The 22,084-nt window shown below is 41.6% G+C and overlaps 1 protein-coding gene across 1 annotated transcript in view; it reads right to left on the reverse strand.

Moving 5' to 3' along the window:
- The window catches only part of LOC128689250 (uncharacterized), a 553,231-nt gene that overhangs the window by 240,321 nt on the left and 290,826 nt on the right, over positions 1–22,084 (reverse strand). Inside the window, exon 6 of the mRNA XM_070086506.1 lies at positions 1,879–1,977. Coding sequence (XP_069942607.1) covers positions 1,879–1,977 — 99 coding nt within the window. The remainder of the gene's footprint in view (positions 1–1,878; positions 1,978–22,084) is intronic.

Here is a 22,084-nt window from a genome sequence, read left to right on the forward strand (position 1 = left end):
CACATTAGTACATAAAAAATATAAAACATTTAATCTAGTTTAGGTCATTACAAAATATTTTGATTGCTCATAAATCTGGTTTAATTAAAAAAATATTTTAATTAAGATTATAATTAGGACATAATTATGTCATAATTTGTAAATATTTCGTAATAATTATGTTCACAACATAACAGAAACTTAGTCACTTAAGCCTAATTATATATTTTAAATTTCGTACCTAATTAGGTGTAAAACGCTTGAAAAATATTGGTCTGTGAACTACTGCATCACTGATTCAGAATCTGTTCCTATTTTGTGGGTAAATCCGTGCCCAATTAGTAAGTGAAATACGCCCAATTAGTAAGAGAAATACGCCCAATTAGTAAGTGAAATACGCCCAGTTAGTAAGTGAAATACGCCCAATTAGTAAGTGAAATACGCCCAATTAGTAAGTGAAATACGCCCAATTAGTAAGAGAAATACGCCCAATTAGTAAGTGAAATACGCCCAATTAGTAAGAGAAATACGCCCAGAGTTAGCTTGTGTTGTTATGTCTGCAGCAAGATATGCAAGCAGCGTAGCAAGTCAGATGCAGTGTAAACATTGTACCCGGGTTAGTACTAGTAATGTACTCCGTGCTGGGTTAGTTCAATACTCCGTGTTAGTGTAGCATTGTACAGATAAATTATGTAACGGTAGCACTGTAACAAGTAATTCTTATGCTCAGTTAAGAGAAAAAATAATCCATTTGAAGAATTATTATACACTCTCAAGTGTCCAGTTGGTCTTCAAATGTCTCGCATCCCTTGACCCTCCTAGGATTGCAACCTCAGTCAGGTATAACACAAAGACTTGTACCATGTCGTCTTGGCTGTATATTTGTGTTGAATGAGGAGGGGTTATTCTCGACTGTGTGTCATGTCTAACAAGGTTAGAAACCAGTCTGAAACAGCGCTTGTAATGTGAACTATTTGTTATGCCTGAGTTTGTGTGTTAGTTACTAATTTGTCCTAGGCACATGTTGACTAGACACTAGGCCTGTTTTGTGTGTGTGTGTGTGTGTGTGTGTGTGTGTGTGTGTGTGTGTGTGTGTTGTGTGTGTGTGTGTGTGTGTGTATGTGATGACAAGAACACAACTGATCCGAAAAGCAAATTAATTTGATGGTCAATACATTTCCTGGGTCACGTAACTCGTAAGAAGTGTTAAAATTATATATAAGTCTTGTGTATCGCAATGATTTACTTGCCAACAAATTTATATATACAATTAAAAAAAATACGAAAATTTAGAAATTTAATTTTGTGCATGATTTTATGCCGTAGAGTTGAAAATTTAATCAAATCGAACTTTTCTAATTACGTAAAAAACTTTTATTGGCTAATAGGATAGAACTCAACAATCCATCTTTTATTTACAGATGCCCACTGTTGACAAAGAAATCTGCGAGTGGCAGCTTGGGCTGTGTAAACGCAGTTTCCAGGGAAAGCGGGGAAAAAACGCTTGATCCACTTTGCATGCCTCACACACGTACACAAGCTTGCTGTGGAGGTCTGTCATTTGGCTATGAATTACTTATTTCCTGCCACCAGCGCTGCCATACTGCCAAGCCTCAGCAAGTTTGTTTACGTTTGTAAGGCTAGAGTGGGCCAAGATCAATCAGCATTCTCGGGTTGGATTGCCACTTGGCCATACATGATAAACAAGAGCTTGAGCCCCAGCAAGCCTTGACATGCACCCAGCTACTCAGGAAGTAGAGCCTTGAACGAAATTAATCAGTTTTAATTAATTTTCATGTTTATAAACAAAGGCGTCAAGATATGCAGCATGAGGAAAGCTTCTCAACACGTAGTCATGCACCCTTGGCCTACCCTTGAGCAGGTTCCGCATAGGCCTACCCTTGAGCAGGTTCCGCATATGCCTACCCTTATTTTTCTTGTTCTTCTTGCGAGTCTTTTTCTTCTCTCTCTCGTTGTCAAAGATATAGTCAGGAAACCCTGAAAAAATTACCAAATGGGAATGACAGGAAAAAATAAGATGGTGAGTGATGCTGCCTCCTGGAGGAAGTGTCAGTTCTGGACAGTGACCAAGAATGTACATTGGCCGTCCTCCCTTTCCCAGGAATGGCAACGTGACTATTAAGTAACTCACTGAGGGCTGGAAAGTAAGTCCCCAGTCACAGAATCTTGCTTCAGAGACATAGAAACATTACCTCCCAGCTCCAAACACAATTCTAAATGCACGAAAAGTAGATCCAAATGTCTGGAAAATGGTTCCAGACTCCTAAATACTAACGTATTATACACAAGACACTAAACGCAACCAGCTTGCTTAAACAGTGACGTATGTGGCCTTAAATGTGACGTGCTTGCTTAGTAACCATACCACTGGTGGGGTTAGAACCCGCGATCAGAGAATCACAAAACTCCAGACAGACGCTTTAGCTGCTGGACCAACTAGCTACAATCTTATTGTAGCCAGCTGTCCCAGTAGCTAACGCGTCAGTCTGGACTTTTGTGACTCTCTTATCGCGGGTTCTAACCACACCTGTGGTATGATTTGTTTGTAATCGTGTCATTACGATTTCGTGAGTCACGTAGAGTGATATGCAATGTTTTGAAGGCGATCAGTGACCGAGGTTCGAGCCTTTACTTCTTGTACTGCATTATCCACAACACAAGTTTAGCGCATCGCACATATATTCAATTTAACAAATAAGGAAACGATGGGAAGCAACACAATAAATAAGATACCAAGTTTGATGATCAAAGAGCCGTACAGTCAGTGGAAACAAGGGGGATAGACTTTGAGAGACACTGTGGGAGAATGGGAGAGACAGAGATGCACACTCAAAGGGAGAATGAGGGATAGTGAGAAATATTCAAGGAAAGGATGGAAGACACAGATGCACATTCAGTGGAAGTATAGAAGACAAAATTTAGAGAGCGAGGCAGGTGATAAAGCAAGAAATAATCATACCATACCCCCGGCCGGGATTGAACCCGCGATCATAGAGTCTCAAAACTCCAGCCCGTCGCGTTAGGGCTGGAGTTTTGAGACTCTATGACCGTGGGTTCAATCCCGGCCGGGGGTATGGTTTGTTTGCAATCGTGTCATTACGATTTCTTGAGTCAAGAAATAATCATTTAATTAATGACAAAATTCCTAGCAGGTAAAGGTATTTGTTCACACAGTACTGTAAATATACATCGAAAAATATGCATTACGTGGATCTAATGACTTCCCAATTATTGGATGTCTTAGTAATGGCCAAAATTATTTTTAATCAGTTTAATACAGCAACAACTGGGGGAAAGTCAGAGATAAATGTTCTGAAAAACTTAATCAGCTGCTGATGTGACCATATCATAGAGTGTTAATTTATAATAAGGATGGCTTATTTTGGGGTGAGGTGTTGGTATGTTGGAAGTGCAGCTGAGAGTACCATAGCTGAGAAAATCGCAGTTGAAAGTACTGTAGCTGAAAGCACTGTAACCGAGAGTACAGTAGCTATGAGTACTATAGCTGAGAGTACAGTATCTGAGAGTACAGTAGCTGAGAGTATAGTAGCTGAGGGTACAGTAGCTGAGAGTACAGTAGCTGAGAGTACAGTAGCTGAGAGCACAGTAGCTGAGAGTACAGTAGCTGAGAGTACAGTAGCTGAGAGTACAGTATCTGAGAGTACAGTAGCTGAGAGTATAGTAGCTGAGAGTACAGTAGCTGAGAGTACAGTAGCTGAGAGCACAGTAGCTGAGAGTACAGTAGCTGAGGGTACAGTAGCTGAGGGTACAGTAGCTGAGAGTACCGTAGCTGAGAGCACAGTAGCTGAGAGTACAGTAGCTAAGAGTACTATAGCTGAGAGTACAGTATCTGAGAGTACAGTAGCTGAGAGTATAGTAGCTGAGGGTACAGTAGCTGAGAGTACAGTAGCTGAGAGTACAGTAGCTGAGAGCACAGTAGCTGAGAGTACAGTAGCTGAGAGTACAGTAGCTGAGAGTACAGTAGCTGAACGTATAGTAGCTGAGGGTACATTAACTGAGAGTACAGTAGCTGAGGGTACATTAACTGAGAGTACAGTAGCTGAGGGTACATTAACTGAGAGTACAGTAGCTGAGGGTACATTAACTGAGAGTACAGTAGCTGAGGGTACATTAACTGAGAGTACAGTAGCTGAGGGTACAGTAGCTGAGGGTACAGTAGCTGAGAGTACAGTAGCTGAGAGCACAGTAGCTGAGAGCACAGTAGCTGAGAGTACAGTTGCTGAGAGCACAGTAGCTGAGAGTACAGTAGCTGAGAGCACAGTAGCTGAGAGTATAGTAGCTGAGAGTACAGTAGCTGAGAGTACAGTAGCTGAGAGTACAGTAGCTGAGAGTACAGTAGCTGAGAGCACAGTAGCTGAGGGTACAGTAGCTGAGAGTACAGTAGCTGAGAGTACAGTAGCTGAGAGTACAGTAGCTGAGAGCACAGTAGCTGAGAGCACAGTAGCTGAGAGTACAGTAGCTGAGAGCACAGTAGCTGAGAGTACAGTAGCTGAGAGTACAGTAGCTGAGAGTACAGTAGCTGAGAGTACAGTAGCTGAGAGCACAGTAGCTGAGAGTACAGTAGCTGAGAGCACAGTAGCTGAGAGCACAGTAGCTGAGAGTACAGTAGCTGAGAGCACAGTAGCTGAGAGTACAGTAGCTGAGGATACAGTAGCTGAGAGCACAGTAGCTGAGAGTACAGTAGCTGAGAGTACAGTAGCTGAGAGCACAGTAGCTGAGAGCACAGTAGCTGAGAGTACAGTAGCTGAGAGCACAGTAGCTGAGAGCACAGTAGCTGAGAGTACAGTAGCTGAGAGTACAGTAGCTGAGGGTACAGTAGCTGAGAGTACAGTAGCTGAGAGAACAGTAGCTGAGAGTACAGTAGCTGAGAGTACAGTAGCTGAGAGCACAGTAGCTGAGGGTACAGTAGCTGAGAGTACAGTAGCTGAGAGTACAGTAGCTGAGAGCACAGTAGCTGAGAGCACAGTAGCTGAGGGTACAGTAGCTGAGAGTACAGTAGCTGAGAGTACAGTAGCTGAGAGCACAGTAGCTGAGAGCACAGTAGCTGAGAGCACAGTAGCTGAGGGTACAGAAGCTGAGGGTACAGTAGCTGAGAGTACAGTAGCTGAGAGCACAGTAGCTGAGAGCACAGTAGCTGAGAGTACAGTAGCTGAGAGTACAGTAGCTGAGAGCACAGTAGCTGAGAGCACAGTAGCTGAGAGCACAGTAGCTGAGGGTACAGTAGCTGAGGGTACAGTAGCTGAGAGTACAGTAGCTGAGAGCACAGTAGCTGAGAGCACAGTAGCTGAGAGCACAGTAGCTGAGAACACAGTAGCTGAGAGCACAGTAGCTGAGAGCACAGTAGCTGAGAGCACAGTAGCTGAGAGTACAGTAGCTGAGAGTACAGTAGCTGAGAGTACAGTAGCTGAGGGTACAGTAGCTGAGAGCACAGTAGCTGAGAGCACAGTAGCTGAGAGCACAGTAGCTGAGAGCACAGTAGCTGAGAGTACAGTAGCTGAGGGTACAGTAGATGAGAATACAGCATCTGAGAGTGCAGTAGCTGAGAGTACAGTAGCTGAGAGTACAGTAGCTGAGAGTACAGTAGCTGAGAGTACAGTAGCTGAGAGTACAGTAGCTGAGAGTACAGTAGCTGAGAGTACAGTAGCTGAGAGTACAGTAGCTGAGAGCACAGTAGCTGAGAGTACAGTAGCTGAGAGTACAGTAGCTGAGAGTACAGTAGCTGAGAGCACAGTAGCTGAGAGTACAGTAGCTGAGAGTACAGTAGCTGAGAGTACAGTAGCTGAGAGTACAGTAGCTGAGAGTACAGTAGCTGAGAGCACAGTAGCTGAGAGCACAGTAGCTGAGAGTACAGTAGCTGAGGGTACAGTAGCTGAGAGCACAGTAGCTGAGAGCACAGTAGCTGAGAGTACAGTAGCTGAGAGTACAGTAGCTGAGGGTACAGTAGATGAGAATACAGCATCTGAGAGTGCAGTAGCTGAGAATACAGCATCTGAGAGTACAGTAGCTGAGAGTACAGTAGCTGAGAGTACAGTAGCTGAGAGTACAGTAGCTGAGAGTGCAGTAGCTGAGAGTACAGTAGCTGAGAGTACAGTAGCTGAGAGTACAGTAGCTGTGGGTACCGTAGCTTAGAGCAGTGTACAGCACTGTATAACTCATCACTGTATTTGTTCTCTTGTTGGGCCTCACAAGTAATTGCTGAATATATACCCAGGGTATCAGTACTAAATATTCCAGGAATAGCATTTGCAATTATATTCCTTGCATCTATGTATATTTCTGATAAGCAATGTAAACATGGCATTCCCTCTAAAAATTCTTCTCTTTATCATTAAAATATTTCATTATTTAGCTAAAGTATGACATAATTGCATATAAAAGTAATTCTTTATTCAAGTCCCATTAATGGAACATCAGATTTTGGTAACCTGCAAGACAGGGGGATTAGCCGCTTGAGAAATCTGATCCTCAGATAAACATTTAATTGGCAGTAGCTTCTCCCATTTCTTGCAGGGAAAAATGTTACACCGATGGCAGTTGAATGGTACAATTTATTAATTTACTATTTTTCCCGAAATCCATATATATTGCATTCGTAAATATTACATTCATGTGGGAAGCACTAAATTTGAAGAGGGAACACAGCGACTGGGTGAACAAGAGGCAATCAGGTTCTAGCCATGAAAAGGGAGGTCATATTAATTTCCGTAGACCAAGAACCAATCAACGGCATCAAGGGGCTTGCCTTGAGAGGGTTAAAGGTTTACAGATAAAATTATTCCAGTCTGGTGGAATTTTCTTTTGACAGAAATGGTATCATCTTGAGGAGGCTGTTAATTGATCAGATGGTGTCATACACACACACACACACACACACACACACACACATACACACACACACACACACACACACACACACACACACACACACACACACACACACACACACATATGCAAACGTACATGAGCTTTACATTTCATGGTAACTAGTGAACCAAAAACATAAAGAAAAGGAATACCAGAGAGTAGGACGAAGAGTCAGAGGATCCGAGGAAGAGCCTGGGAAGGAAGAATGGACAGCTGAGGCCATGAAAATAGGAAAGGAGGCTATAAAGGCTTAGCAATAAAATGGAGAAGAGGATGGCTGCAGAGAACAAGAAGTGGGAGCTACAAGCTGCAGCTGCAAGGACTTTGATACAAAGCTTAAAGGAAGAACAGAAAATGCCTAAACAGGTTAAAGAACAGAAGAGCAGAATAGGCATGACACCAGGAACAGAACCATTAGCAGCCAGTGAAGGGACTGAAGGAAAGAAAGGAGATAAGTCATACACAGAGGCCCTATCACATAACTGGGGAACCCGGGAAAAGTTGAGGAGTGAAAATGGGAGGCCTTTGGGTACAGAGATGACAGTGAAGGGATGACTGAAGGAAGGGAAGGAGACAGGCTCCCTACAGAGGCATTATCAGACCAATGAGAGATCCAGGAAATATTAAGGAAAGCAGCACTGGAGATACTTAAATCAGACCTTGAGATGCGAAGGAAAATGCAATAAGAGGATGAAATGGAGAGGTCAGTGTTTGTTCATGGGCTTTGGGAGGCCAAAGGGTCCAAGTTACAAAGACATGGGGTAGGAAAAAAGGATTGAAAATACCATGAAAGTGATAGAAGAGGAAGACATGACCCAGATAATAGGGAAGTTCTCAAGGGAAAAAAACTGTCCAGTTAGATTAATTTCCAAGTAAGACATTGTGCGAAACAGGATCCTGCAGAAAGAAAGCACAACTAAGCAGCTCATCAAATTACTAGCCAGTGTACATCAACTGCGACAGAACACAAGAAAGACAAACTGAGAGAGAGCATATAAAGATGCAAAGGACAGATGATAGGCAGGGAAACCCAGACTCAGGAGGAAGAGCAGAACTGCCCACAGAAGACCCTTAGCCCCAACATCCCTACTGCAACCAAACAAATTAAAAAAAGAAAAAACACACACTCAATACCCGAAGTTTCCATCCCCCCCCCCCCAGCACAAACTCCATCTTCACAGCAGACCTGCATAGTACCCTGTCAAGTCTCCCACTCCCCTAACTCCCATAAACTCCCTAGACCACAGTATTAGAAAAAAAAGAAGATGGTATGGTACACCAAAGCAGAGAGAATAACAAATAAATGTGAGGAGTGGCATGAAAGAATCATGGAGGCATTCCCAGACATCATAGCAGTCATGGAAATGAATCTCACGGGGATGACAATAGATGCGATCTCTCCATCTGTATATCAGATCCTGAGGAAAGATGGAGGGATCAGAGAAGAAATGGAAGGAGTTAACACAATGGAAGCAAGGGACTACATAGTAGGAACTTTTTAGACTGGGAGTCCAAAGATGGTGACTGCATTGATATAATACCTGCCACAGAATAGTGGGAGACCATGACAAGAATATGATGAGAGCAACAGAGCAGTGGTGACACACTAGCTGCGGTGGCCAGAAAAGCCCATAAGGGTATGGCAAAGTTACTAGTTGTGCATGATTCCAATCACAAAGACACTGACTAGAAAAACCTGGAACCACATGGAGGACTAGAAGGCAGTACTAGAAAACTCTCATGCTTCAACATATCAGAGACATTATCAGAGAGAGAGGAGAGGATGAACCAGCAAGGCTGGACCTCATATTCACCTTGAGTAGTTCTGATATTGAGGACAACCCATATGAAATGCCTTTTGGAGCTAGTGATCACATGATCATGAGGTTTGCAGAAGCTTATAAAAGGGGCAAAAGCAAGGCACTATTGCTCAAAAATCGAAGAGCTGTTAAAAGCACTAGAAACAACTTTAATTGTTGTCAGAGCTTTTAACAGTTGGGGTATAGCCATAAACCCATAGATGGATCTAACATAGTACTAAATATCGATAAAGAGGTATGCCATAAAGCAACTACAGTGGCAAATTTTGTTTTAATTCCTACTACACATCTGTCGCATCAACACTAGTAAGTAAACTTCCAGCTGCACCAAATACCTATAACACAGATTCTGATAAGTTTAAAACATACTATACCAATAAAGGGGTAACCCCAAACAGTTGTCAACTAGTAAGTGTATCTCACGTCTTCGTGCAAAATGAACTAAGCAGGTTAAACCCAACTGAGAGCACCGATCCAGATAACATTCCGTCTAAGTTCCTAAAAGATAGTGCCTCTGAATTGCCAGTCCCCATTGCTCACAGAATAAATTTATTCAACTCCACTAATACCGTACCAGAGAGATTCAAGGAGGCCAGAGTTACTCCTATCTTCAAGAAAAATAGGTCTGATGTCAGCAACTACAGGCCGCCTGTTAGTATCCAAAAATTCTTGAGAGGGCGGTGTACTGTCAAATGGTTAAGTATCTTAATGACTACAACATTCTTCATATTTTCCAACCAGGCTTCAGAAGATCTTACTCAACCGACACCTCCCTGATTAATCTAACGAATTACATGGGAACTGAGATGTCGATAGGGAACCTCATAGGAATGGTAATCTTAGACTTGCAAAAGTCCTTCGATGTTGTCAACCACAATATATTATGTAAGAAACTTCAAGCTATCGGCATAGGTTCCGTAGACTGGTTTAAGTTCTATCTTAACAAAATGCAAATTGTCAATATCAACATAACAGAATCAGAATCCCTACCAATAGCATGTGGAGTTCTCCTAGGTAGTATTCTGGGTCCCTTATTATTCCTATGTTATATAAACGACATGTCCATCAGTGTCAAGTGCAATCTCACCGTATGCAGATGACAGTGCTCTGTCAGGTAAAGACCCACAAGATATAGCTAATGTAATAACACTGGAACTGGAGTCCTGCAGCAAATGATTAGTAGACAACAAACTATCGTTACCCCTCTGGAAAACGGAAGCCATACTCTTTGGTACGAAATATCCACTGAGAAGGGCAAATAATTTTAATGTCCGGTGTAATAGGTAACCCATCACTTCAGTTTCCTCAGTAAAATGTATCGAAATCCCTTTAACTCATGAATGTCAGGAGAATTGATAGGGAACAGTGTAGTAAAGAAAGCGAATGCCAGACTGAAGTTCCTCTACAGACAAGCACAGTGTCTACCAACTGAGGCTCGCAGGACCTCATGTCTAGTCCTTATACAATGTCATATGGACTACGCTTGCTCTTCATGCTACTCTGCCTTGACAAAAAAAACTGAAAGATAGACTATAAATCACCCAGAACAAAATGGTAAGATTCATCCTGGACCTGGGTCCTGGACCTGGGTCCAAGAGAACATGTAAACCAGGATGAATTACAACAACTGGATATGCTGGATGTTGAAGAGAGAGTAAAACAGCTGAAGTTGAATCAAGTTTATAAAATTGCTCACAGTGTCCAGAATATCTTGCTGCCAATTTTGTCAAGGTTGAGAACCGAAGCAATCATAGTACTAGGGGGAGAGAACACAACTTTGCAGTACTACAGTCAGCGGCCAGGCTTCAAACACCTTTTATTGTACAGCAATAAAAGAATGGAACAAACTACTTGCACATATCAAAGCCAGTCATAGCATGAACCAGTTCAAGAAGACAGCCAAAAGGTGCGTAATGAATGTAGCGACAGAAAGGGAGGAGAATGATTTTTTATTTTTTAGCTAACACACGTAAATATAAATAACTCATTTTACCTTATTCCTAGTACATCTCCTTTATAGAATAATAATAAAGTATTAAGAAGATCTCAGTGGAAATAAGTCACTCTGACTTTTTTGGGTTATCCTAAATTCTCTACACATATGCTGCTATGTATGATAATCTCTGTAACCGTATTTGTGTATACCTGAATAAATTTACATACTTACATGGTAGAGGTAAAAGTCGTGTGTGAAGCAGCATGAGTAAGATGGGAGAAGGCAAACTACAAAAGTAAATGAAATGACTGAATACGTGACCACAAAATGCAAGGAGGCAGAGGAGAGGTTTGTACCCAGGGCAACTGAAACAATGGAAAAACTAAAATGAGCCTTTGATTCACCCAAAGAAGTAGATAGGCCAAAACTAAGTGCGTTAGAGAATGGAAAAAGTATCGAAGACAAAGGGGGCAGGAAAATAAATGTAAGATAGAAGAGGGACGGGTGGGTAGACGTGAGATTAGTGTAAAAGCTAGAAAGCATTGCAAATGATCAAAGATTACCTAACAGGAAGGAAACAACGACTGACGGTACGTGACGAGGTGTCAGAGTGGGCGTCTGTGACGAGCGGAGTTCCACCAGGGTCAGTCCTAGGGCCGATGCTGCTTTTGGTATAAGTGAATTACACGACAGACCGTATAGATGCAAAGGTGTCCCTGTTTGTAGACGACGCGAAGCTAATGCGGAGGTTACCTGGAGGTTATTCCGGGGATCAACGCCCCCGCGGCCCGGTCCATGACCAGGCCTCCCGATGGATCAGGGCCTGATCAACTAGGCTGTTACTGCTGGCCTCACGCAGTCCAACGTATGAGCCACAGCCCGGCTGATCCGGCACTGACTTTAGGTATCTGTCCAGCTCTCTCTTGAAGGCAGCCAGGGGTATATTGGTAATTCCCCTAATGCTTGATGGGAGGCTGTTGAACAGTTTTGGGCCCCGGACACTTATGGTGTTTTCCCTTAGTGTACCAATGGTGAGGTGGACTACAAAAGGATCTCGACAGGCTGCAAGCCTGCTCCAACAACTGGCTCCTGGAGCTGAACCCAACCAAATGCAAAGTCATGAAGGTGAAAGAAGACCGCAGACAGAGTACAGGCTGGGGGTGAGAATAATACCGAGTACATCTACGAAGCGCACATCAACTAAATAACTGCGGCAGTATATGGGCGCCTGACAAACCAAACAATACCATTTCGGCACCTGGGTAAGGAATCATTCACGAATCTGTACACCGTGTGTCAGGCCCAATTTAGAGTATGTAGCACCAGTGTTGAAACTACTGGTCAAGCCTGTCAAGAAATTAAAGAAAAGGATTACATCAAGACAGTATTGAAGCTAAAGAGAATGTGACCATCGAGAAGAGGTTAAGGAATATCAACCTAACGACACTGGAGGACAGGAGGGATAATAGCATAATAAAATACGGAAAGGAATTGATGGGGCGGATAGGGACAGGATATTTCAGAGATGTGACACAGTAACAAGGAGTCACAACTGGAAACTCAACGCTCAAATGAGTCACAGGGATACTAGGAAGTATTTCTTCAGTCATAGAGTTGTCAGGAAGTGGAATAGTCTGGGGAGTGATGTAGTGGAGGCAGGAGTCATATATAGCTTTAAGAAAATGTATGATAAAGCTCATGGAGCAGGGAGAGTAGATCTAGTAGCGATCAATGTAGAGGCGGGGCCAGGAGCTATGACTCGACCCCTGCAACTACATATAGGTGAATACACACACACACACACACACACACACACACACACACACACACATCACATCAACCACACATCAACCAAATAACTGCTGCAGTGTAATTGGAGTCTGGCAACCTTAAGGATATCGCTCCGACACTTTAGTAAGGAACTATTCAAAATTCTATACATTTGTGTACGTCAGGCCCATGTTGGAGTATGCAGCACCAGTTTGGAACCCACAGCTGGTTCAACTGCGACAAGATTTTGGAGAAAGTTCAAGGGTTTGCAAGAAGACTAGTCCCAGGCCTAAGGGGCATGTTCTATAAGGAGCGGTTAAAGGAAATCGACCTGACGACACTGGAGGGCTGGAGGGATAGGGAAGACATGATAACAACATATAAAATACCGAAAGGAATTGACAAGGTGGATAGCAACAGAATGTTTCAGAGATGGGACACAGCAACAAGAGGTCACAGCTGGAAGTTGAAAACTCAGTCACAGGGATCTTAGGAAGTATTTTTTTAGTAATAAAGTATCAGGACTCTGGAGAATGATGTAGTGGAGGCAGAATCAATTAAAAGCATAAAGAAGAGGATGGTATGGGTGAAAGTGTGGGTGAAGATGGGTGTGTGTGTCAACATGGATGTGAGTGAACGTACGTGTGAGTGGACGTGGGTATGCGTCAACATGGTTATTAAAGGTGAATGTGGGTGTGAGTGAACGTGGGTGTGGGTGAATGTGGGTATGGGTGAACGTGTGTGGATGAATGAAGGAGTGGGTGAATGCGGGTGTGGGTAACGCAGCTGAGCAGACAACGGCCCTCTGGCCGCTCATACCTAGAGGACATCGGTATGAGTGGCTAGAGGAGAGGGTACTGTTTGTGGGGTGTGGTCATGGGTTGTAGAGGGGCGTGGGTGGGGGTGGGGGTGGGGGTGAAGTGTTGAAAGCAGTCAACAAAGTAAACTTTCTGCCTACCTGGAGTCTACGTGGAGGGTATTCCTGGGATCAACGCCCCTGCGGACCGGTCCACTACCAGGCCGCAGCCCGGCCGATCTCTCTTGAAGCCAGTCAGGGGCCTATTGATAATTCCCTAATGAATAGTAGGAGGCTGTTGAACAGTCTTGGGCCCCGGACACTTATGGAATTTTCTCTTAGTGTACCAATGGCGCCCCTAATTTTCATTGGGGGTATTTTGCACCGCCTGCCCAGTCTTTTACTTTCATAGGGAGTGATTTCTGTGTGTACTCGCCTGCATTCCAGCGAGTACAAGTCAAGTGCTTCCAAGAGTTCCCAGTAGTTCAGGTGTTTGATAGAACTTATATGTGCAGTGAAGGTTCTCTGTACACTCTGTAGATCTGCAGTTTCACCTGCTTTGAACGGAGATGTTAATGTACAACAATATTGAGAGAACAAGTGATTTGAAAAAGGATCATCCTTGGCTTGGCATCTCTCGTTCTGAAAGTCCTCATTATCCATCCTATCATTTTCCTTGCAGTTGTGATCGTAGCACTGTTGTAGTCCTTGAAAGTGAGATCCTCAGACATTACCACTCCCAAGTCCCTCACATTATTTTTCCACTCTACTGTATGATCAGAGTTTGTAGTATACTCAGTTCTAGTTATTATCTCCTCCAGTTTTCCATAACGGAGCAGTTGGAATTTGTCTTAATTGAACATCATATTATTCTCATTGGAAAACTTGGTTTATATCATCTTGGAGGTTAACCGTGTCCTCAATACATGACAGTCTCATGCAGATCCTAGCATCGTCTGCTAAGGATGACACGGCGCTGTGGATTACCTATATGTCTATGTCTGATATGGGGATGAGGAACACGATGGGTGCGAGTACTGTGCCTTGTGGAACAGAGCTTTTCACTATGGCAGCCTCCGATTTAACTCTGTTGACCACTTCTTTTTGTGTTCGATTGGTTAGGAAGTTGAAGATTCATCTCCCCACTTTCCCAGTTATTCCTTTAGCAGGTATTTTGTGCGCTATTACGCCATAATCGCACTTGTCAAAAACTTTTGCAAAGTCTGTGTATATTACATCTGCATTCTGATTTTCTTCTAGTGCATCCAAGGCCATGTCATAGTGATCCAGTAGTTGTGAGAGGCAGGAGCGATCTGCCCTGAACCCATGTTGCCCTGGATTATGCAGTTTTTGGGAATCCAGGTGATTTGCAATCCTGCTTCTTAGCACTCTTTCAAGTTTATCCTTTGTATGGACTGATGAAGCCACTGTGTGGCGAAACGTTTCCTCAATAAAGATACCCAAGAGTTGCACATGTGTCTAATTTAACAACATGTCGGTTCTTTGAACCATCCATCTACAATGATGTGGGACGTTAGAGCCACTGGCCTATAGTTCTCAGCTAATGTTTTACTGCCACCTTTATGGAGCGAGGCTATATCTGTTGTTTTTAGTGACTGTGGAATTTCACGTATGTCTAAGCTCCTTCTCCATAAGATAAGATAAGATAAGATTTCGTTCGGATTTTTAACCCCGGAGGGTTAGCCACCCAGGATAACCCAAGAAAGTCAGTGCGTCATCGAGGACTGTCTAACTTATTTCCATTGGGGTCCTTAATCTTGTCCCCCAGGATGCGACCCACACCAGTCGACTAACACCCAGGTACCTATTTGCTGCTAGGTGAACAGGACAATAGGTGTAAGGAAACGTGTTGGAATTTCCACCCGCCGGGAATCGAACCCGGGCCCTCCGTGTGTGAAGCGGGAGCTTTAGCCACCAGACCACCGGGCACCCGAAAGGGGTTTCTGCAGGTCACAGTTGATGCAGCTGATTTAAACACTGCAGGTCACACCTGGTGACGCTAATATAAACACTGCAGGTCATAGTTGGTGCCGCTGATACAAACACTGCAGGGTCACAGCTGGTGAAGCTAATATAAACACTGCAGGTCACAGCTGGTGACTCTAATACAAACACTGCAGGTCACAGCTGGTGGCGCTAATATAAACACTGCAAGTCGCAGCAGGTGACGCTGATACAAACACTGCAGGTCACAGATGGTGATGCTAATATAAACACTGCAGATCACAGCTGGTGATGCTGATACAAACACTGCAGGTCACAGCTGGTGATGCTAATATAAACACTGCAGATCACAGCTGGTGACGCTGATACAAACACTCCAGGTTACAGTTGGTGACGCTGATAAAAACACTGCAGGTGACAGCTGGTAATGCTAATATAAACACTGCAGATCACAGCTGGTGACGCTGATACAAACACTGCAGGTTACAGTTGGTGACGCTGATACAAACACTGCAGGGTCACAGTTGATGCCGCTGATACAAATACTGCAAGGTCACGGTTGGTGACGCTGATACAAAACAACAGTTGTGTTGGCTGTTAGTCATCTTATTGTAAGCTTCGTGGCTGAGCTGTTATGGCGTTGTGCCTCTCTGATACCATGGACACTGCGACCCCAGCTTGTTTTTTGTTTATTCATATGCATGTATATATATACATGCATATATATATATATATATATATATATATATATATATATATATATATATATATATATATATATATATATTATATATATATTATGTATATATATATATATATATATATATATATATATATATATATATATATATATATATATATATATATATATATATATATATATATATATATATGTATATATATATATATATATATATATATATATATATATATATATATATATATATATATATATATATATATATATATATATATATATATATATATATATATATATATATATATATACCTTCTCACAAAGTGCTTGAGTCTGCCCAGGTTGACATATTTCCTAAGATGTGCACCTTCATATGATAACCCTATACTGCACGAATATGACAGTATTCTGAGGCAGATTTTTACGAAAGTACTTAACCTTACTCTAGAAGACGGGCAGTGGAACCAAGCTACACTTCCAGTCAGACTAGGAGGCATTGGTGTCCGCAAGTCATCACAGATTGCGTTACCTGCTTTTCTGTCCTCGTGTATTGCATCCAGAGAGCTTGTAGCAGCGATTCTCCCTGAACATCTTAGGGACAAGATTGGAGCCCAGGACCAAAAATTCATTGACGGAGCAATGATCTGGGATAATCTAACGGGCTCAGAAACCAGACCTGCTCCCCCCAACAACTACAAACAATCGCACTGGGATGGTCCAATAGTGGAAAATATAGCCTCAACGATGCTTCAGAGTGTGTCAGGGAAGGATAGAGCCCGCCTGCTGGCAGTGAGAGCCCCTCATGCTGGGGACTTTATGTTGGCTGTTCCCAACTCCAGCCTTGGCACACGCCTCGACCCACAGACCATCCGCATCGGTGTTGCCCTTCGACTTGCCGCCCCTATTCTCGCCGAACACAGGTGTATTTGTGGCAGTGAAGCAGCAGACCGATTCGGGTACCATGGTCTTGTGTGCCGTAAATCCGAGGGAAAGATTGCAAGACATGAGGAGGTTAATAACATTATCAAGAGGAGCCTCACAACAGCTGGATGCCCAGCAGTAAGGGAGCCACCCCAACTATGCAGATCTGATGGCAGCCAGAAGCGTCCAGATGGTATCACCCTTCAAGCCTGGACAGATGGGAAGCAGGTGGTGTGGGACTATACATGTGCATCTACCTTGGCTGATACCTATCTCCAATACACCAGGGAGGAAGGAGGGGCAGCTGCCAGCTTTAGGGAGTCCCAGAAGTCTAGAAAATATGGAGAACTTGCCCATCATTATATGTTTGTTCCCATAGGCTCAGAGACCCTTGGCTCATGGGGAAAGAGTGCATCTAATTTCCTTAAGGAGCTGGGAAAAAGACTCATCAGGGTAACTAGGGATCCCAGGGCAGCTAGTTTTCTGTTCCAGCGGCTCAGCGCGGCTGTTCAAAGGGGTAATGCATGCTGCATTTTGGGCACACGCCCCAGCTCTGAGGAGCTGGATGAGATTTTCGCCTTATAATCGGTGATACACACGTAACAACATGTATATATATATATGTATATATATATATATATATATATATATATATATATATATATATATATATATATATATATATGCCACCTTTATATCAACAATGTATCTCTTAAATCTTCTATATATATATATATATATATATATATATATATATATATATATATATATATATATATATATATATATATATATATATATATATATATATATATATATATATATATATATATATATATATCAAAGAAAGGAGGCAAGTTACACACTGATAACCACTTTTCACATTCACCCCATCCCAACCCCAGCTATTTTTACCCTATGCTCCCCAACCTCCCCAACCTCCCACACTCAACCAGAGCACAATAACTGAAAGAAAACTGAAAGTGTGGTACACAAATGCAGAAGGAATATGGAATAACAAATAAGAATGACGAACAGAAAGAGCGGACAGTGGAGGCATGGCAGACATTGTAGCAATATTGAAGACCCAGCTGAAGAATATCACATCAGTGGATTTTGGGGGAACAAATGCAATGAATAAAAAGGGGTTGAATAACTATATAATAGGGGCTCTTAGATACACAAATAAACCCTTATATAGAACACCGAAACTTGCGACAACGTTACTGTACGACTCGGAGCTTTAACTAAGGAAGCCAATGTATATAAATGAGGGCGGAACGACTAGTAGTGGTGGTAGTAGTAGTAGTAGTAGTAGTAGTAGTAGTAGTAGTAGTAGTAGTAGTAGTAGTAGTAGTAATAGTAGTAGTAGTAGTAGTAGTAGTAGAAGTAGTAGTAATAGTAGTAGTAGTAGTAGTAGTAGTAGTAGTAGTAGTAGTAGTAGTAGTAGTAGTAGTAGTAGTAGTAGTAGTAGTAGTAGTGTGGCAGAGGTGGTAATAAGAAGTGAGTAGTGGTAGTGTCACAAGAGTCATAGAGTGAAGTGAGAAGCAATAGTAATAGTAGAAGTAGTAGAGATAGTCTAAGGACAAGAAAGAAAATAAGAAAATGATCACAGCAGGAGAACTACTGCCCACTAGGGAGGTACAAAAACATAGGGGAAGAACCTTATAGAACAGAACTCACCTAGGCAGAAGAAAATAAAAACGAAACAAATGTAAGAAGGAAGAAGAGGTAAGGAGAGGAGATAAGAAGAGGTCATGTTGCCAGAGTTCTGAAGTTTGTAGCATTTGACTGTGTAATAAGGAAGGAAGGTACACTTGACAGTGTAATAAGGAAGGAAGGTGCATTTGACAGTGTAATAAGGAAGGAAGGCACATTTGACAGTGTAATAAGGAAGGAAGGTACATTTGACAGTGTAATAAGGAAGGAAGGTACATTTGACAGTGTAATAAGGAAGAAAGGTACATTTGACAGTGTAATAAGGAAGGAAGGTACATTTGACAGTGTAATAAGGAAGGAAGGTTCATTTGACAGTGTAATAAGGAAGGAAGGTACATTTGACAGTGTAATAAGTAAGGAAGGTACATTTGACAGTGTAATAAGGAAGGAAGGTACATTTGACAGTGTAATAAGGTACATTTGACAGTGTAATAAGGTACATTTGACAGTGCAATAAGGAAGGAAGGTACATTTGACAGTGTAATAAGGAAGGAAGGTTCATTTGACAGTGTAATAAGGAAGGAAGGTACATTTGACAGTGTAATAAGGAAGGAAGGTACATTTGACAGTGTAATAAGGAAGGAAGGTACATTTGACAGTGTAATAAGGTACATTTGACAGTGTAATAAGGTACATTTGACAGTGCAATAAGGAAGGAAGGTACATTTGGCAGTGTTTCAAGGACGAAAGGTACATTTGAGAGTGTAATAAGGAAGAAAGGTACATTTGACAGTGCAATAAGGAAGGAACATTTGACAGTGTAATAAGGAAGGAAGGTACATTTGACAGTGTAATAAGTAAGGAAGGTACATTTGACAGTGTAATAAGGAAGGAAGGTACATTTGACAGTGTAATAAGGTACATTTGACAGTGTAATAAGGTACATTTGACAGTGCAATAAGGAAGGAAGGTACATTTGGCAGTGTTTTAAGGACGAAAGGTACATTTGAGAGTGTAATAAGGAAGAAAGGTACATTTGACAGTGCAATAAGGAAGGAACATTTGACAGTGTAATAAGGAAGGAAGGTACATTTGACAGTGTAATAAGGAAGGAAGATGCATTTGGGAGTGTAATGAGGAAGGAAGGTGCATTTGACATTGAAATTGTAATAAAGAAGGAAGGTACATTTGAGAGTATAATAAGGAACAAAGGTACATTTGACAGTGTAATAAGGAAGGAAGGTACATTTGACAGTGTAATAGGGAAGGAAGGTACGTTTGACAGTGTAATAAGGAAGGAAGGTACATTTGACAGTGAAATAAAGAAGGAAGGTACACATGACAGTGTAATAAGGAAGGAAGGTACATTAGCGAGTGTAATAAGGAAGGAAGGTACATTTGACAGTGTAATAAGGAAGAAAGGTACATTTGACAGTGTAATCAGGAAGGAAGGTGCATTTGACTGAGTAAAAGGAAGGAAGGTACATTTGACAGTGTAATAAGGAAGGTACATTTCACTGCATAATAAGGAAGAAAGGTACATTTGACAGTGTAATAAGAAGCAAAGGTACATTTGACAGTGTAATAAGGAAGGAAGGTACATTTGACAGTGTAATAAGGAACGGAGCTACATTTGACAGCGTAATAAGGAAGGAAGGTACATTTGACTTCGTAATAAAGAAGGAAGGTACATTTGACAGTGTAATAAGAAAGGAAGGTACATTTCATAATATAATAAGGAACGAAGCTACATTTCACAGTGTAATAGGGAAGGAAGGTACATTTGACTGAGTAATAAGGAATGAAGGTGCATTTGACAGTGTAATAAGGAAGGAAGGTACATTTGACAATGTAATAAGGAAGGAAGGTACATTTGAGTGTAATAAGGAAGGAAGGCACATTCCACTGTGTAATAAGGAAGGAAGGTACATTTGACAGCGTAATAAGGAAGGAAGGTACATTTGACAGTGTAATAAGGAAGGAAGGTACATTTGACAGTGTAATAAGGAAGGAAGGTACATTTGACAGTGTAATAAGGAAGGAAGGTACATTTGACAGTGTAATGATGAAGGAAGGTACATTTGACAGCGTAATAAGGAAGGAAGGTACATTTGACAGTGTAATAAGGAAGGAAGGTACATTTGACTGTGTAATAAGGAAGGAAGGTACATTTGACAGTGTAATAAGGAAGGAAGGTACATTTGACAGTGTAATAGAGAAGGAAGATACATTTGACATTGTGATAAGGAAGGAAGGTACACTTGTCAGTGCAATAAGGAAAGAAGGTGCATTTGACAGTGTAATAAGGAAGTAAGGTACATTTGACAGTATAATAAAGATGGAACGTACATTTGACTGTGTAATAAGGAAGGAAGGTGCATTTGACAGTGTAATAAGGAAGGAAGGTACATTTGACAGTGTAATAAGGAAGGAAGGTACATTTGACAGAATAATGGTGAAGGAAGGTACATTTGACAGCGAAATAAGGAAGGAAGGTACATATGACAGAGTAATCAGGAAGGAAGGTACATTTGACTGCGTAATAAGGAAGGAAGGTACATTTGACAGTGTAATAAGGATGGAAGGTATATTTCAGAGTGTAATAAGGAAGGAAGGTACATTTGACTGTGTAATAAGGAAGGAAGGTACATTTGACTGTATAATAAGGAATGAAGGTACATTTGATAGTGAAAAAAAAGAAGTTACATTTGACAGCATAATAAGGAAAGAAGGTACATTTGACAGTGTAATAAGGAAGGAAGGTACATTTGACAGTGTAATAAGGAAGGAAGGTACATTTGACTGCGTAATAAGGAAGGAAGGTACATTTGACAGTGTAATAAGGAAGGAAGGTACATTTGACAGTGTAATAAGGAAGGAAGGTGCATTTGAGAGTGTAATAAGGAAGGAAGGAAGGTACATTTCACAGTGTAATAATGGAGGAAGGAACATTTGACAGCATAATAAAGAAGGAAGGTACATTTGACCACATAATAAGGAAGTAAGGTACATTTGACAGTGTAATAAAGAAGGAGGTTACATTTGACTACATAATAAGGAAGGAAGGTACATTTGACAGAGTAATATGAAAGGAAGGTACATTTGACTGTGTAATAAGGAAGGAAGGTACATTTGACAGTGTAATAAGGAAGGAAGGAACATTTGACAGTGTAATAAGGAGGGAAGGTACATTTGACAGTGTAATAAGGAAGGAAGATATATTTGACTGTGTAATAATTAAGGAAGGTGCATTTGACAGTGTAATAAGGAGGGAAGGTACATCTGACAGTGTAATAAGGAAGGAAGGTACATTTGACAGTGTAATAAGAAAGGAAGGTACATTTCACAGCATAATAAGGAAGGAAGGTACATTTCACAGTTTAATAGGGAAGGAAGGTACATTTGACAGTGTAATAAGGAAGGAAGGTACATTTGACAGTGTAATAAGGAAGGAAGGTACATTTGACAGTGTAATAAGGAAGGAAGGTACATTTGACAGTGTAATAAGGAAGGAAGGTACATTTGACAGTGAAATCAGGAAGGATGGCACATTTCACAGTGTAATAAGGAAGAAAGGAAGAACATTTGACAGTGAAATAAGGAAGGAAGGTACACTTGACAGTGTAATAAGGAAG

This window comes from Cherax quadricarinatus, chromosome 18 (assembly GCF_038502225.1).
Source record: "Cherax quadricarinatus isolate ZL_2023a chromosome 18, ASM3850222v1, whole genome shotgun sequence".
Lineage (NCBI taxonomy): Eukaryota > Metazoa > Arthropoda > Malacostraca > Decapoda > Parastacidae > Cherax > Cherax quadricarinatus.